Source organism: Mastigoproctus giganteus, chromosome 1 (genome assembly GCF_048544385.1).
Source record: "Mastigoproctus giganteus isolate SK-2022 chromosome 1, ASM4854438v1, whole genome shotgun sequence".
Classification (NCBI taxonomy): domain Eukaryota; kingdom Metazoa; phylum Arthropoda; class Arachnida; order Uropygi; family Thelyphonidae; genus Mastigoproctus; species Mastigoproctus giganteus.
The window spans coordinates 138,088,974-138,108,245 of record NC_143575.1 but is presented as its reverse complement, the minus strand read 5'-3'; the positions used below and the strand labels follow the sequence as shown (position 1 = coordinate 138,108,245).

Sequence of the window (19,272 nt, the reverse complement as noted above, 5' to 3'; positions counted from 1 at the left end):
CTCTCAGAATACGATTACAACAGGTTGGAACCTTTTGACAGAAAGGTAAGTGTAGCCGACAGAAGGCCAAGTACCTTACGACTGAAAGGCAAGTATGTCTTATATACCTGCAATGTGCGATGATATCTTACTTCTCTGTGAACCGGCAGATACAGTGAGTGTCGCGCATGCTCAGCAAGTCAGAATTACCCGTCAGAATACGATTCACAACAGATTGGAACCTTATGACAGAAATGTAAGTGTCACTCACAAAAGGACAAGGACCTTACGATTGAAAGGCAAGTGTGTCGTATATGTTAATTGATACACTGCAATGTGCGATGATATCTTACTTCTCTGTGAACCGGAGATACAGTGAGTGTCGCACATGCTCAGCAAGTCGGAACTACCCGTCAGAATACGATTCACAACAGGTTGGAGCTGGCCGTGACTTACGACTCTATAAAGTGCAGGATTACTGTTAAAGGTTATCATGAGTATTCAAATTTGTCATTTAATTCTGATAGAGATATTAAAACAGAGAGAGTTTTTATTGCAAAGTAAATGTGTTTTTAATGCATACCTGTTCAAACAGCCATCTAGATGTTACTTGAATGCTATTTCTTGCAAACAAAACGTTGCATGTTGTGTTGCTCAAGCAAGCCATATATGCAATTTCCGAAGATACTATCAACGTGAACGGTTGGTATTAGGGATTGAAACCAGTTGTGACGAGACTGGAGCAGCTGTTGTTAGTGAAAGAGGTGTACTATTTGGCGAAGCCCTGCATTCGCAACAGAAAGTTCATATTGAGTAAGTATTAACCGAGTGAGATATTTAAATTGCCAAAGGTTAATTTGACATTGTTACCCTATAGGTGGACCTTAACACAGAAGTAGTAAGTATGCTGTACTAATCTCTTGAAGGCCCAGTCTTCTTGAACGCAGTTTCAAGGGGATCAGAGGTGTCTGGATCACTACGTGAACAATCGTCATACCGAACCGCCACTGTCACGATAAGAGGTGTGGCATTCATTAACGAATCAAATATGAAAGGGCCTGTGAGATAACTTCTGTACAGATGCCTGTCAGAAAACTAGGCACCTGCCATGAGAACTGATTGATCAGTGTTTCCCAAACTTTTTTGCTTGCGGACCCTTTTGGCTTTGAAAAATAACCGTGGATCCTCACATCCTAGCTCAGTTAAATATGGGGTGTCCGGATGATAGATATACAAATTAAAAATTTATATCTCAGAATCAGAGGCAGATTTACCATGAAACTAATGAAGCTTAAGCTTCAGGGCATGTGAACATATTGCCCAAGCAATATGTTCACATGGTCATATGTTTTCGTAAAATTTGCAAAAGTATGATATTTTAACCACAATCGGTTAAGACTGCTGTCTCTTTCCATTCCTACTCCCCCCCCCCCCTCACACTGCCCCTTATGTCGGGTGATGTTGGAATGGCTACAAAAATTGTATAAGCTTCAGGCCCCATAAAACCTGGAACTGCCCCTGCTCAGAACTGATTTATTAAATGTTTACAATGCACCTTTTTTAGACTGACAAAAAATAAATGAATAATAAACTGTCACTATTTGAGTATGCATTCAATCGTATCTCATAGGTTACTAGTATGAAGAATGGTGTCGATTTTTCATCTCACAAAGTCCTTTAAAGTTGGGAGTGATTGTCGACAACTGAATTCTCGTGTCGGGTGCAGCATTCAGTCTGTAATGATATTCAGATTTTGTTTAAAAAAATAAGTAAAATTCAAAGTAGCTATTAGAGAAGTTATCCACAGATCCCCTGTGAACTGTTCACAGGGCCCTTGAGATCAGAGGAGCACAGTTTGGGAACCACTGTGTTAAATGGATTGAGTAAATTAAGTGCAGTGACACACACACACACACAAGGGGACATAAATTAAATTGAAAAAGGGTGGTTGTAGGATAGATGAATGGAATTTCCTTTCGGCTAGGGAGTGACGGATTGTTGGAACAAATTTCCATCGTGGTGTGGAGGTGGGCCGAATAAATTTAAAGAAGAATTGTACAAAATTTTTTTTTATGGGAGAAGGACAGATGAGGCAGGTAGTGTTTTCTTTTTCATTTCATTTTTTTTTTTTTTTTGGCTGAAACCATATAAACTTGCTCTCTGACATCATTTGCTGCTGCTAATACTAATTAGTCTCTTTCATTTTGAGGTTTAAAAGACAGCTAAGCACAGAAAAATTCAAACGTGTAAAGTAGTTATATTTCTGTGGGTACCTCACAAAGAACACATATGTGACATGGATTGAGGAAGGCAGAAAAAGTTTCACATTTTTAATCATTTGGTTAACAGTTAATGCAGGATCATTATTTTGAAGAGGCACTTGTCAGGTCCCCATCACTGCTGGGTTAAGATAGAGATATATGTAAAAGGATTGTGATAGGTTGAGCTCAAGACCTTGTTTATTTTTAGTATAGCTCATTTGTTGGAAAGGTTGCAGCCCCTTCTACAAAAAAAAAGTTACATTGACATTTGGATTGAACTAAATCAGTGGTTTTCAACAGAGGTGCCACAACAACATTCTTGAGGTGTCATGTAATTTCGGTTTAAGTTACTTAAAGTTATTATTATTTTTTTTGAAATTTATACCTTTATTACGTTATGAAAAGGTGAACAGTATCCATTGTACCATATCTTTTTAATTTTGTGGTGATCTATAATTGATATTTATTTAGTACCTCTATATAAAGAATAAAATTATTATATAGGTATATATTAAAAGGTCGAAAACCACTGTGTTAGGTTTTTGACCTTTTAATATATACCTATTGGTATCTTTTGGCCTAGGGGTGCTGTGAAAAAATTACTGGGACACTAAGGGCACCGTGAACTGAGAAAGAATTACTGGGACACTAAGGGCACCATGAATCGAGAAAGTTTGGGAACCTCTGGACGAAATGTTAATATATCTATGAAAGTAAAACACAACAGTTCAAATTACCTGGTAATTATATATTACAGAATGAAGCAATCAATCAAATTAAATGAACTTAAAAAAAACATTTTAATTTAAAACTATTATCAAATATTTATTATATAGTACTTAAATTACCTTCATGTTATGCTGACATATAAAACTTTCCAACAACAAATCGACTATGGACATTTTTGTATAAAGGATGTTGCTGATTAACATTTTAATGACACTAATTATTGAAAGAAGAGTTTTTTTTAATATAGTGATTTATCAAATTCTTTAGAAATAGTTAAAATATTGGAGACCTCTGGATATTGGGGATCCTAGGTGATATAAAATTAATGTGCCACTACACAGGTCACAAATGAGGTTTTGCTTTAGCCCATTTACTTGTGAGATGTCATATTTTGCTTGGTCACTTTACCAAATACAGTAAAAGTCCACCATCTGTTCATCCATTCATTCTGCGACCCATCTATCATCAGTAATGAGACTGTGAATTAAGTAATTAAATATTATAAAAATGCATTAAATTAAAACATTGTTTAATGAGGAAACAATTTATATTAAAAAATGAAATTGAAACGATTTTATAAAAGTCAAAAATACTGTATTTCTGTTTACATAGCCTCAAAGGTAACACCAGATATCCGTGGCTGTTTTCCTCCACACAGTTACTTAGGCAAATGTAATTATATTGTCTGTAACTTGTCAGTACATCATAATATCCTAAAAAGATCAGAAAGCCGGTGAAAAAGTTGTGCTTAAAACTGAAACTGGATGTTTGTAGAAGGCCAGAAAAAGGTAGAAATTGTAATGTGAAGAAATTGTAATGTTGAATTTTGAACACTAAGATTGTACGAAGGTCACTCTAAAAGTACAATCTGGGTTTTCACTGAAAAGAAAGGCGAGAAGTATAACAAGAATGCTAAGAAATGTGAAAATATATATTTTAAGGCAAGAATAACATATAGTAAAGGGTGTCCCAAAAGGACCTGCACAACTTCATAGTCATTACAAAAAGAAAAATAAGTTTATTAAAAAAACAATTTAAAGCCGTTGATAGAACAACTCAGAGTTTTTTTTTTTTTTAAATATTAATAAATTTCCATGAGACCCCTTCATAGCACAAGCAATGTCCAGTTGATACTCAATCTCCATCCAAGTACATGCCAGATCAATAGTTGCTGTAGTGGCTTCGATTCTTGTTTGCATTTCTACAATGACGTTTGCCCTCATTTTGTACACCCTATTTTTAACATAGCCCCACAGGAAAAAGTATGGGGTAATGTCCGATGAATGTGCTAGCCATAATATGGGACCATCATGGCCAATCCTGTGGCCTGGAAAATGCCTATCATGCAAATTGCACATAGTCAAAGCCCAGTGTGGAGGTGCACCATCTTGCTGGTACATTAGGTTAAAGTTCTTCCAACTGCGGGAAGATATAAATTTCAAGCATATCCAAGTAAGTGTTTGCTTTCACAATCTGTTCATGAAAAAAGAAAGAGCCAATAACATGATCACGAAGAAGTCCACACAAAACATTCACCTTTTCGTTGCTCCATTCCAATTCCTGTTTTCTTGGTGCAGTATAACTTTAGTCGTTTTTGCGCCAATAAGATCAAAATCAAATCAATCCAATTCCTGTACAACATGCAGGTTTTTGGAGCCACAAATTTGAACATTATGCCTATTCACCATTCCCAAAATGTGGAATATGGACCCATTGGCAAACACAACCTGTTTAAGAAAATTTTCATCACTGTCCATACATGAAGGATATTCAATGCAAATTCAGAGCACTTTGGGTTTTAAGATCTGCATGAGGTACACTTTATATGCATAGAGCTTTAAAATTTTCTGCAAGACCCTGTGTACAGTTTATCTTGGTATCTTAAGATCCCTGGCAGTTCTGATGGATTTGAACAGGCTCCTAACAAATGTTCTCCACACTCATTCCATGTCTTTGGCACTTGTGCTAGGACATCAATATCCTTTTTTGTGATTGGCATTTCTCACTTCCATAAACCTTCATTGCTACTCATGAATGCTAGTATGAAATGGTGGATGTTTTCTGTAATTTGTTCAATAATTTCTGAGTTTGAATGCCAGATTTCATCTCAAAGTGCCACACATAGAACCTTCTGTTGAGAGATACTATTTTCACTTAATATTCTTGCGTAACCCAAGCACCACCTATATCCTATGGTAAAAAAAAACTTTTTGAGTCGTTCTATCGATGGCTGTAAATTGCTTTTTTTTTTTTAAAATTGTTTATCTTCCTGTAATGAATTTATGAAGTTGTCCAGGTATTTTTGGGGCACCATGGTAATGACTGAGAAGTTTAATGTAATATTATGGCATTTTGTTGTTTAGTGTAGGTACCGATAGGTACCCTTGATCCTGGTTATTGCAAACAAGAGGGTTTTCTGGTATATACACTATAAGAGCATTAATCTTATAGTATTGGTATATGAGTAATGCTCATTCAGATTAATGCAACTCATTCTATCCTAATCCAAATAGATGCTGGATAACTGGGCTTGTGTTTTATATTGAAACAATTAATAATTGCCTTACACAAATGTATATCTGAATAATATATAATTTTCACTTTTATTTATAATTTTATTAATTTAATTTAACTTATTTTTGTTAATTTAATTTACTTAACTTGATCTCAGTCAAATAGAATTTTAGCATTAGTAGAGGCATATGATGCAAGAAAGCAAGCTTATGTAGCATCAGCCAAAAAAAAACCAAAAAAAAAAAAACACAACACGCTTCCATTTCACATCTCCGTTCATTTGAAATACCTGTCCAGCAGAGTAATAAATTTCTTTAGGCTATCAACTTCCACACCAAGGGATGGAAGTCTGTTCCACCAACCAACTACCTACTGGCTAAAGCAAATTTCTGCTCATCTATCCTACCTCTGTCTTTCCTCAATTTGAATTTATGCCCTTTCAGGTGATTATTCTGAGCAAGGGGAAGAATCCCATGGCATTGAGCATGCTTAAACCATTCAAGGCTTTATACACCTCTCTCAGATCACCTTGCCGGTGCCTAGTCTCCAGACACTGTAATTTGCAAAACTTAAGCTTTTCTTCGTAAGAGCAACCCTTTGTTCCATTCACTAAACTTGTTGCCCTTCTCTATCTCGTTCCAGCTGCTCTACATCCTTCTTGAAATGAGGTCTCAAGACCTGTATACAGTACTCAAGGTGCGGCATGACCATTGCCTTATACAAGGGAATGATCACCTCCTTATCCCTGCTAGAAAAATTCCTGTATATCATTGACAAGACGCCATGAGCTACTCTTGCAGCCAGTCTGCACTGCTCAGAGAACTTCGTATCTGCCTGCACAATTACCCCCAGATCATTTTCATTCCCTACACAGAGTTGATACGTTGCTCTGGGGTTGCTGTTTCCCATATGTAGTACTTTACATTTGCCAGTGTTAAACTTCATTTGCCAACTCTCAGCCAATCTGCTCAACATTTCCAGATCCTGTTGCAGCAGCATAGCGTCAGAAGTGTCCTTAACAACCCTGCCAACTTTTGTATTGTCTGCACACTTGGACATTAAGCTTGATATACCATCATCAATATCATTTATAAATACAGAAAACAATAATGGACCCAACACAGAACCCTGAGGAACTCCACTAATAACATTAGTCCACGAAGAGCAGTGTCCATTGACACTGCACAAATTTGCTGCAATTTGTGCAGCAGTCTCCCATGTGCAACAGTATCAAAAGCCTATCTAAGATCCAAATATATAATATCAGAGTTATTCCCTGCATAGAGTTCTTTTGTGACTGCATCATAGTATCCAATCAAATTGGTCAGGCAAGACTTTCCCTTAACAAAACCATGCTGTGTCCGAGTTATAACTGAAGTCTTGTCTAGATGATCCTGCAGTGCTTCTTTAACCAGGGCCTCCATTAATTTTCCTGGAACAGAAGTTAAACTCACAGGTCTATAATTACTTGTGTCAGCCTTTGATCCTCCTTTGTGAATTGGGGTCACATTAGCACATCTCTAGTGCATGGGTACCTTCCCTGAGTCCAAGGAAGCTCTTATAATTATGGCTAAGGGTAGCTTACTTCCTTTGCTGCCTCGTTTATTATAACTGGATAGATCCGATCCACCCCAGGTGCCTTTCTTGTGTTTATCTTCAACAATTTCACCTCCACTTTACTCTCAGTTATTACAAGATTATCTAGCTCACGGCCAGAGTTGAATACACCTCTGGCATTCCCCTTGCTGAATAACTCCTCATGTGTGAATGTCGATGCAAAATATTCATTTAGTTTGTTAGCTACCTGAGCAGGATCATCAACAGTTGAACCATCGATATCGAGTGGACCAATCTGATTCATCACCTTCCTTCTAGAGTTTACATAAGTAAAGAACTCTTTGCTGTTTTTCTTTGCATCCTTTGCCAAAGATTTCTCGTAATCTGCCTTCGCCTGCCTAACCTCCTTTGTCACTTTGTTACAGATCAACTTATATCTATCATAGGCTTCTGTGTCACAAGTTAATTTATATGTATCCCATGCATTATTCTTCTCTGCCATATGTCTCATTAGTTCATCTGACATCCATTTAGGCCTAAACCTTGAACCATATTTCTTAGTTGGTATGTATAGCCAAGTAGCTTCCAAGATAAGTTCTTTAAATACTTTCCATTTTGAATTTGCTGTTGGTAACATCATCAGTTGGTTCCACTGTATAGAACTTAAATACTGTCTCAGACCATCGTAGTTGTCTTTATGAAAGCAAAAACTCTTCCCTTTACCCCTGATGGTAGTTACCTCTTTGAGTAAATCCCACTTCGGCACACTGTGATCACTGCCACCTAGTGGTTCCTTTATCTACAGATTCTTAATGCATGAAGAATCATTACTGATAATCAGATCAAGAGTATTACTCCCTCTAGTTGCCTCCCGAACATGCTGATGTAGAAAACAATCATCCAATAAATCCAGAAAGTCTTGCTAGTGTGTGAGTGACCAACCCAGAAATTCCAGTCAATATCTGGGAAATTAAAATCCCCCATTATAAGACTCCCTTATTTACTGGCCCACTCTATTTCCCTGTACAGTTTCTTATTATACTCATCAGAGTCATTAGGCCTATAGCACACTTCTACTCTCAATTTTGATCTCCCAATGCTTATGTCACACCAAACTGACTCGACATTGCACTGTCCAGCGATGTCGACTGGCTTCACTTCCTTGGATTTTATGTGTTTCTTAACTAATAGCATAACCCCTCCTCCCTTCCTATCCTATCTATCCTTTCTGTAGACACTGTACTCCCCAAATTCCAGTTCTGCCTTCCTTATATCTGTGTGACACCACTTCTCTGATATCCCAACAATATCCGCCTTTGATGCTTTGAGCAATACCTTATATTCATCAAATTTATTTACCAAACTCCTAGCATTGGTGTACACACAAGTATACATGTTCCTATTCTTAGCTACAGTAACACACCCCATGTGTTTACTTGTACCGCAGTGACTCCCAGCAGTCTCTGAAACATCCCGCATCTTGTTTTCTAGGCTTCTGCTCATTCCAATAGAAGCAGTGCAAGAATCACTTTCACCTCTGCCAGTGGCTACTGTTAATGTATTAGTCCTTGTATCCCTCCAAGCTAGCAGTTTGCCGGCCCACCTAACACTACCTCGATAGCATCAGCAAATATTCGTGCACCTTTTCTATTTAAGTGTAACCCATCCCTGTAGAAGCAGTCTCTCCTGTTAACCAGTACAGATCAGGCTGAAAAAAATTCTACTCCTTGAGCATTACACAATCTTTCCAGGGCCGAATTGATCGACAAGGCCCTCATCATATACTCCCTCCTAGATACTTTCAAATTCAACCCTAATTCATGGCTTTTTTCCAACAGTGACCTGTATTTGTTAAGTAATTCTGACGGTCTCCTACTCTTAATATCATTTGTGCCAACGTGTACAACTATATCACCTTTTGTGCCCTTAAAAGATGATATCTGCTCTACAACGTCATCAACCTTTGCCCCTGGCAGACATACCCTGGTCCTGTTCCACCTATCCTTTTTACAAAGCATGTTCCCCGTTTTCCTGACAATAGAGTCACCAACAACTACTAGTTCCTGTGGGAGTTCCATTTTATTTACTTTCACATTTTGACACATTGCATTGAATGTCTTGATTATTGAATACTAATTGGCATACATCATTATGGTAGTAACATCTTTTCTTGAATGAAAGTAAATGGATTTCTTGAAAATATATAGGTTGAAATAATTATTTCAGCCTATTTATTTGCTTTCATTCTTATATGCTTTTATTATGCTTATTATTTCAGTTTTTAATCTGTTTTTGTTTTTAGAATTTACAAGATTTGACATTAAGGTCCAGGTCTTAGTCAGTTAAAAGAAAACCAGATTTTAGAATAAAAAAAGGCTTCTAATATTTTTAAGTAATCACCTTGGGCATCTACAAACTTGAAACATCACTTGTAGAGTTTTTGAAAACATTTTTTAAATTCATTTGAGCTGACTGCCACTGAGGCTTGTCATGTGTGGACATGTGTTTTGTAAGAGGCAGCTCCTAGAACGTCAGTTCAACTCCTCTTCATATCTCTGTGAAGAATAGTACCATTGTAGAAGGGCCAGATATGCGAATAGTGTAGGTTTGTGTGTATTGTGTATGTTGTTGTTGTGTTGTTTTGGCCACTTGGCTACCCGGAAGCATTAGTCACCTTAAGAGATGATTCTGGGTAATTATCCACTCCATGGGAGGGTGGACAAGTTCCAGTAGAGCTCATACTGTCTCAATTCGAGACTCTGATTCACCTGAGGTTGCCAAAAGGTGGGCGAGATTCCTCTGAGGCCTACTCCAGAGGAGAAAAAGTAAAAAAAAAAAAAAAAAAAAATCCTGTGGTGTATATAAAAAAAAAAAAAAAAAGAGAGAGAGAGACCAAGCTAGGCAGTACCATACATAAAATAATCATCTTTAAATGTTACTTTTTTCAAACTCTTAAACAGCATCTGTCTTCTTGTAAATGTTGCAGAATAAAAATCCTGCAATTTTTGTAACATACTGTTAGAAAGGAGATGTTCTTCCTTCACTGGAGAAAAGTCAGTAATATAATATCGTAGTGACAAACATAAATCAGTATAGTAAGGACACTCTTAAAGCAAGTGTTTCCACTTTCCTTAAATCTTCACACAGACATAATTCTATAACATTTAATCCCATCTGAAACAACTTCTCACTTAAAGACCGTGACCAGTTATCAAAAATGAAGTGTCCATACTCATAGAAAACTACATTCGATTCACCTTATTTAATATATATGTCACATATGGAATAAATCTTGTCACTACTCTAGTTGAAGAATTGCCCCACCTCATTTGTCAGATATTAATTAGTTCATTCGATCATGTTGTTATCTCAACTTTTTGACTATTTTGCAATTAGAAATAGAGTTAGCATAAAATGCTAACTCTATTCCTAAATATGTGGTCGAAATCTGTTTCTTAATTCAATAACAAAAGCCCTGAAAGACAACAAACAAGGGTATGGCCCAACAAGGAAACAGTTCTGAAAATTAGATTAACAACCAATCTCTGTATCGATTGTAATTTATTTGTATGTTGAACATGAAATGCTGGAGTATGAAATCATGCTCCAGCTGAGTAGTTTATCATAGGGAAGAATACTGCTTTGTGATATAACAAAAGAGAATTTCTAAATAATCCCCAGTCTGAATATGATAATCAGATTATTGCTCCAGAAAACTTTTTTTCTCTCAAATATACCATACGATGATAAAAACTGAATTTATTATCTACTAGGATTTCTAAATACAGGCACTCCTCGACTTATTTACTTAATCGGATTTTTTTGATGTACATAAGTCTGTTTTGTACCCAAGTCCAACTTCAGTCTTGTAGATACAAAATACATGTAGATTAGAGTACAGCACAGTACAATGCACTGAGATTATAACCCCAACAAACTTCATCACATATAGCATTTTATGATTTGTAACTAAGTTAAATGAAGCTGAAAAAACACACAATTAATAATAATGTAAGAGTACAGTATTTATTAAAAACTAATTTAATCTAAAAACGATACGTAATTTAATTTAATCTATGATCAAATCGCTTTGCGGTGGACTCTCCAAAATAAAATATGGTTCACCATGCGATATGTAGTAAGCACCGGTCATTGTGATCACGTTTGCAAACTGAATTTTAATTTTATTAAATGGCTATTCCAATAAGCGAAAAGAGGAGGAATATTATCCACAGGCTATAAAAGTAAAGATGTAGAGCACAAATTTACAATTTACTTCCTCCAATTAACAAAATTAAATGATACATGAAAATCAGTAGAATATTTTCCACAGGTTAGCAAAATAAAAATAAATTTACACTTACGTACATAGCTTAATTAATAGTGTAACTCAGTGTTTCTCTCAATCTTTTCATTGTTGCAGACACTTTTAAAGACGCTAAAATTTTGTGGCACACTATAGTCACTATTATACTCATATATATTATATTTTTATAATATATATTATATATATGTATATAATATTTATTTATAATATATATTATATATATGTATATAATATTTATTTATAATATATATATATATATATATATATTATAAATAAAAATTATAAATAATATATATTTATAATATATATGTAGTATTTATATATATATTCACAAACTGGAAGTTATTTCTGTTGGGTATATTTATAATACACTTATTATTTGTTTTAAATGCTTTTAATGCTCCTTTTTGAACATTTCGGTTTGATGGGAGGCACATAAGTTTTTAATACGAGGATTTATTATGGATAGGCTTACTCTCAGCTCCTCTTATACCGACTTTAGTCTCTCTTTTTTTTTATTTAATCTCGTTTAAAGCGGAAAGCCCTATTTCGCAGTAGGAAGTGGCAATAAAATTCTAATTGCTTTTTCTGAAATTTGTCGATATTCATTTTGAATTTTAGTAATATTTTAATTTGTTAATAATAGCATTATTAAAGTGAATTTCCAGCTACTGGTCACTATGGATTTCAGCCAATTCTTCCTTTTGCAGATTACGTTCTAATGTCGAAATGTTATTGATTATTTTAGTGTAATTCGTTTTGGCAGAAACGTTTCAAATTTTTTTTCATTTACATATTTTTTCCATGTACTCAACTTTTCTTTAAAGGCAAACAACTTGTCTGTAGAAGTGAGTAAATTTTCCTATGGGATACTGATATTTAATTTATTAAGTTGCATGAATAAATCTGCTAGAAAAGCTAATGTACAGCACAAAATTTCATCACTTAAATAATAACAAAATTTTCATTGCTCCAGTGGAAAAAATATCAGCATTTCACCAATTCGTCCATACGCATGAGTACATTTCCTTTTTATAGCCACTGAACCTCAGTATGCATTATTAAAGAAAAATGATCAGATTTCAGTTCTTCACATGATTTTCCAAAAATACGTATTTTTTGTGGTCTGGTTCTGATATAATTGACCATTTTAATTGCTTGATCAAGTATAAGTTTTAAATCGGGTACAACTGTCTTCATTACTAGAAATTCTCTGTGTATAAAATAGTGTGTTGTAATAATATTTGAATTGTGACGTTTTACTAAGTTTACAAATCATTTTAGTGCTCCTGTCATCAAGGGCCCACTGTCGGTACAAATGCCAACGCAGGACTTCCATAATACATCACACTTTTGCAAATAATTATTCATTACGTCGAAAATATCTTGGCCGGTTGTTCTTTCGGTTCTTTACAAAAAAAAGATTAATACAGGAACTCCTCGACTTATGTAAGGGTTGTGTTCCGTGTAATGCTATTTAAGATGGATTTTGCATAAGTCGGAATTTTCCCCATGCTTGTGCAGCTCTCTCAGCTGTGCTCGTTGAATTGATTGAATCAAAAAAGAAATGTTTGACGAACATGTGAATAAAATTATCTATTGTATTTATTCAATTTTTTATCTCATGCACAAGAAAAATTACAAAAGCGTGCAATTTAAAAAAATTTCCAAAATTATAAAATTACAAAAAAAGAAAGGAGACAGGCATAAAATCAGTAAATTTTACCCCTCAAGCATCGTTGCCAGAATTGGCGTCTTAAGCCGATAAATTTGCCGCTGCGGAGATTGAGGACTGTGGGGATTTAGAAGAGTTCGGCCACTCAATCTTACGAAAGAACATATTAATGGATGAGTGGACGGTGGCATTTTTCTTTTCATTGTAGATTTCTTTGTAGCAGGCAAGCATATCATTCACCCCTCTTAACTTTTAAGAATTGTTCACTGTCAGGATCCATCTTCTCAAACCTCACCATTGCCGAGGCAGTTTCACGAAATGCCATTGCCATCTCTCTCTCTCTCTCTGGTGATGAAGCGTCTCGGCTCCTCATTTGGTTCATCTTGAGCTTCGTCAGCATTTTCTTCTTTCAGTATTGCTGCTTTGCAAGTCAATAAGCTCTTTGTTAGATAATTCCTTCTCTTCTTCCTCTATTAACTCTTCCATGTCTTTGGCATCAACCTGCAACTGAAGTAGCTCTACAAACTTTACAGTCTTATCTGTAAACTCTTCACATGATTCGTCTTTATCAAATCCTTTGAAGCCTTTTACGTGCCGTGGGCATATTTTTTTCCATAAGCCATTTAAACAACTTTTAGCAATTTCTGCCCAGGCCTTATTAATGTTTAAGATTGCATGTTAAATATTGTAAGATTTCCAGTAGTCTCTTAATGTAAAATTTTTCTCTTCGTCTACTGCAGAAAATGCCTCAGCAAACGTACGTAAATAGTATGCTTTTAAATTCAAAATAGCACCCAGATCCATAGGTTGGATGAGTGAAGTCTTGTTTGGCGGTAGAAATATGACTCGCGTGTTCGAATTGAAATTATCTAGATGCGTAGGATGCCCTTCTATTAGATAGCAGCTGATCTTGCTGCTATCTAATAGAAGCAAAATCTTGAAAGGAATGTTATGGTCTTTACAATATTTTTCAACCTTGGGAATGAAGCAGCATTTAAACTAATCCTCAAAGAGAGATATTGTTATCCATTCTCTCTGGTTCAATTGGAAATGCATGGGTAGGGTAGCTTTATTGATGCCCTTAAATGCATGAGGTACAGCAGTCTTGTAAACGTTAAAAATTTGCTGCGTTGAATAGCCGCCTTCATCATTAATTTTTTCCAACACATCACAAAATTTTACTGCAGCTGCAGAATCGGCACTGTCGACTTCACCACATACTTTAACATTGTGGAAACCAGCACGATGCTTGAACCTATTAAACCGCCCGTTACTTGCCACGAACTTGGATTTAGGTTTGCCGTACTTATCCTTAATATCTTCATAAATACTTCTTGCTTTTCTTGAATGGCCATTGGACTCAGGGACACTTGCTTCTGAATCTGATTTTCCATCCATATTATTAATAGCTTTTCAATCTTAGGTATAGCACCTGAACACTGCTTTGTGATTAGTGTTGAACTTACGTGTGTTGATCCTTTGACATCTTCTTTTATACGCACACTCCTTTAAAATAGTATTCTCTGTTGAAGCAGTGAGATCTAATTCTGTGCGATAGATGACAAACTTTGTCCTGCTTCGTATTTCTTAATCATTTTCATCTTCATTTCCAAATCAATTTTGTTTTGTTTCCTGGCACTACCACCACTTGCACTTTTCATTGGTCGCTTTCCCCTGATCATTGTAATACGTAAATAGGAATGAAGAGAAGTTTCTGAAAATTTGTTTTGTATATGATTGAAGATTTCAGTGAAGGGGAACTCATTTCAACCATAATAGTGTATCGTAAAAACCCACAGAATTCCATTTATCGGGATTATTGCAAATGCAATAAGATAGAGTTTGCTACCCGTTTATAATAGATTGAGCTAACAGAAAAGCCCAATAAGCTGGAAAGCGCAAATTATTTTTATTGTTTTTTGGTTGTGACCTCCAAAAACGTGCTTTAGAAAAATATCACAAAGGCGTTCAAAATTGATTCTTATACTGGGAACATATGATAAAAGACTCTCTAAAAAGTCATATAAATAAAAAGTCATATAAAAATTCATATAAATGACTTTTTAGAGAGAAAAATAACAGTAATATAATGAAATTTTCAACTTCCAAGGTCTTGGAGTGAATTGGCAAAAAAACAATGTATTATTTGGTTCACATTACTTTACTTTATTTTCATGATAATTTTTTTCCTACACGATGCAAAATACGTTTATTCCTCCATTTATAACTATGCAATGCCAAGTACGTTTCCATGATTTTTTAAAGTTTGCACCAGCCTGCAAAAGCTTACATAAAGTCGAATTTCCGTAAGTTGAGTGTTATGTAAGTTGGGGAGTTCCTGTATTTGTGTTGTTTTCGATAAACCTGACAAATGCAATTAACTGGACTTTCTCACTAATAACAGTGGAATTATCCACTTGCAATGCAAACAGTCACCCAAAATTATTAATATTTCGAATAAATTGTCCTTCCAATATCATCAAACATTTTTTTTTATGTGCCTGCTAATTGTGCTGTTTGAAAGTAGTACTGCCATTATTTTTTTCCCCAACTTCCTCTCCAAAAATACTTTTCATGATTACCTGACATGCTAGTAAAATCAGACTTTCTGCAATCAGGTGAGATTTCTTTTTTTTTGTTTTTTGCCACCAGTTCGGCTGCTAAATAGCTGGCTTCTTGAGCTTTATCAGATATTTTAGACATACTATAAAATTCTGTACCTTCTTTTCTAGTAGAGGCCAGAAGTCTTTAAAATATTTCATAGTTTTGGATGATAAATTCTTGTGTTTCGTAGAAAAATGAAGCTGCAATTTACTCGGCACCATTGATTTCATTCAACAATTTTAAACCACATACCACACATAAAGGTAGAGGACAATCTTGGGTACCAGCATATGAAAATCCCATCCCCAAATAATCATCATCATATTTATGACAATGTTTTCTTCTTTTTCGATGTTGATGGTTGCTCGTTTTTGTTTTTGTCATTTTCTCCAAGCTTGTTATTAAGTTATTAATTCGTATAATTCTATACGAATTACCATATTTCCCTATGTAGAAGATGCACCCTTTTTTCGAAAAATTTGGGGTCTAAAAACTGGGTGCGTCTTATACAGTGGTTGTAGATTTTTTTACTTCCATTTCCTGTTTTTTTGCACTTGTTGTCTTTGCCCTCATTGTTTTGCACTTGTTACCGGTATATTAGGTTACGTTCTGCCACGTTCTGCCCAGAAATGGCTCAGAAAAGATTTTCGTACAGTGCTGAATTCAAGTTAAAAGTGATCCAGTTTGCAAAAGTGAATGGAAATTGTGCTGCTGAACGTAAGTTTGGTCCTCCTCCAACTGAGAAAACAATCTGAGACTGGCTACGGGAAGAAGAAACCCTACTGAAAACACCATGGCAGAAGAAGGCCATGAGAGGCAAGTCAGCAAAATGGCCTGATTTAGAGAGGGAATTGTATGGATTGAAGAGCAAAGGGCAATTGGAATTCCTGTGTCCACAAAGATGGTTCAGCATGAGGCAAGAAGAATTGCTGATGAAAAAGAAGTTACTGATTTCAAAGGAGGATACAATTGATGCTTCAGGTTCATGAAATGGAATGGACTAAGCATGCGTACATGCACCAGACTTGCCCAAAAGATGCCTGAAAGCTATGAGCAGAAGGTCCTTGAATTTCATTGTTTTGTCATTCAATGTCAGAAGACACATCAGTTTGAGTTGGGACAGGTTACAAATATGGACGAAGTCCCCCCTTCAATTTGATGTCCCAAGTAACAGAACTGTTGATAAGAAGGGGGTGAAAACTGTAACTGTGAAGACAAGTGGACATGAAAAGAGCCATTATACAGTTGTTCTAGCTTGTTGTGCTAGAACTATGCTGATTTTAAAACGCAAAACAATGCCAAAAGAAGACATTCCTCAAGGAGTGATTGTCCACGTTCATGACAAAGGTTGGATGGATCAGGATGGGATGAAGATCTGGTTTGAGAAAGTTTGGAGCAGGAGACCAGGTGGGCTCTTATGCAAACCTGCCCTATTGGTGCTTGCTCAGTTCAGGGAACACATAACAAAAAACACAAAGAAGATTGCTGCAGAGTGAAAAACAAAATTTGCCATCATACCTGGAGGCTTGACATCCCAGCTCCAACCACTTGATGTCAGCATTAACAAACCCTTTAAAGCTGCCATGAGAGATGAATGGAACCAATGGATGAAGTCTTCTGGGGACAATTTGACACCATCAGGAAGAGTGAAGAAACTAACTATAGAAGAAGTTTGTACCTAGGTGAAAAGATCCTGGGATAATATCAAGATTGAGATCGTTGTCAAGTCATTTAAGAAGTGTAGCATTTCAAATGCCATAGATGGAACTGAGGACGAGGCAATATATGAAGACAGTGATTCATCATCAGACACAGATGAGGACAAGCTAATGGATGGGAGTTTTGACAGTGGTGAGTAGTTGTATGAATTTTATTATGAATAAAACTTGAGTTCCATAACTTTATGTAATACATTTTTTTTTTTTTTTTTTTTTTTTTTTTAAATTTTGAGCCCCAAAATTAAGGTGCGTCTTATACATGGGAGTGTCTTATACATGGGGAAATACGGTAATTGAATGATGTTTTAGAGATATAAAAACACAAAAGTACTTTTAAAACACAAAGGAAATTTCTCAATATTCTGCTTACAAGTTGCATTTATACAACTGTGGAGTATCTGGAAGATTCTCTCAGTGATGAGAATGGCCGAATAAAGGTGAATGGATCTAGTGGGAATCAAAAAGTGAATAAAGGATTTAATGTGAACAGACCTAATCAAAATGTGACATCACATTGACCACTAAAAGGGGCTGGGATTGGTGCAGCATAAATAAACAAATTTTTTATTGAATTAATTTTTATTATAAAATTGGATTTATTAATTATTTTTAATTTGCATTTTCTGCAGTACACCTGAAGCATATTTGCAGCACACAGGTTGAGAAACACTGGTGTAACTAATTGATATTTCTGTTCACTGACATTTTTTTTTTTGGTCCAAAATTAAAACAGTAAGAAAATAAGAAATCAATAACAAAGAACACAGCACATGCAAATTGCAAATAACACGATATGTGTAAGTGAGATATGGAGTAACAACTTTACGAAGCTCAAAAAGGGGGAATGAAGAGAAGATTCTGAAAATTTGTTTTTTTATATAATTGAACATTTCGGTGAAGGGGAAGCACATTTCACCGTAACGTAAAATTCCACAGAATTCCAGCAATCGGTATCATCACAAATGCAATAAGATAGTTTACTACCTGATTATAATAGATTGCACTAATAGAAAAGCCGAATAAACAGGAAACTGCAAATTAATAAGTCAAAGAGCTTTAGAAAAATAACACGAAGGCGTTCAAAATTGATTCTTATAACAAACATAGCAACAGCTTTGTGCGTAGTGGAGTGCCTGTACTATATTCTCTTTGACTATGGGCAGCCAAATTGCATTGATTTTAATTTGTGGAGGACTTCTTGGATCTATTTGTGATTTAAACATCATTTTTGTTTTTGTAGTGTTAATTATCAACTTATTATTTAAAGACCATAAATATAAATTTGAAAAAATATGATTAGCAATTAATTCAGTAGTGTTTGAGATCTGCCTCTAACAAGTAATGTAAGGTCATCTACAAAAGCGATAGTTTTGCAGTTTTAAAATTCTCGTTCTGTCCACTCATGTAAGATAATATTCCACCAGAAGTCCCAATACAGATCTCTGTGGACACCTCCTCATTATCTGTTTTCTAAGCATATACTGATTTGATTTTATTAAAATAAACCTCTCAGAAAAATAGCTTCTATATATGTGATATAATTGTATAGACAGTCTGCTTTTCTAAGGCGATCTAGGAATCCCTCCCAACATAGGGAGTCAAAGGCCTCTTTGACTTATTAATTAGTTCATTCCATCATTTTGACTTATCTTATATGAGTGAATTGAATGAGAATTTTAAAACTGAAAAAAACTATCTCTTTTGTAGATGATCTTACATTACTCGTTAGAGGTGGATCTCAAGCACTACTGAATTAATATTCATATTTCACCATTGAATCCATTATACGGGAAGCAAAATCCACAAGGGTGTCCTCACAAGATTGTCCATCTAGGAATCCATGCTGTCATGAGGAAATCGTATTTTTTCTCACTAGAAGAGTAGTAGTAGGTATAGTGCCATAAGACA

General features: G+C 35.4%; 1 protein-coding gene across 2 annotated transcripts in view; it reads left to right on the top strand.

Annotated features, from left to right (window-relative positions):
* Positions 1 to 222: 222 nt before the first annotated feature.
* The window catches only part of Tcs4 (Threonyl-carbamoyl synthesis 4), a 344,103-nt gene continuing 325,053 nt past the window's right edge, over positions 223 to 19,272 (top strand). For both annotated transcript variants that reach the window (XR_016546994.1, XM_090374528.1), the window contains exon 1: positions 223 to 792. Coding sequence is in view for 1 of the 2 variants with exons in the window: in XM_090374528.1 (XP_090230654.1) it covers positions 473 to 792 (320 nt within the window). In the remaining variant the exon portion in view is untranslated. The remainder of the gene's footprint in view (positions 793 to 19,272) is intronic.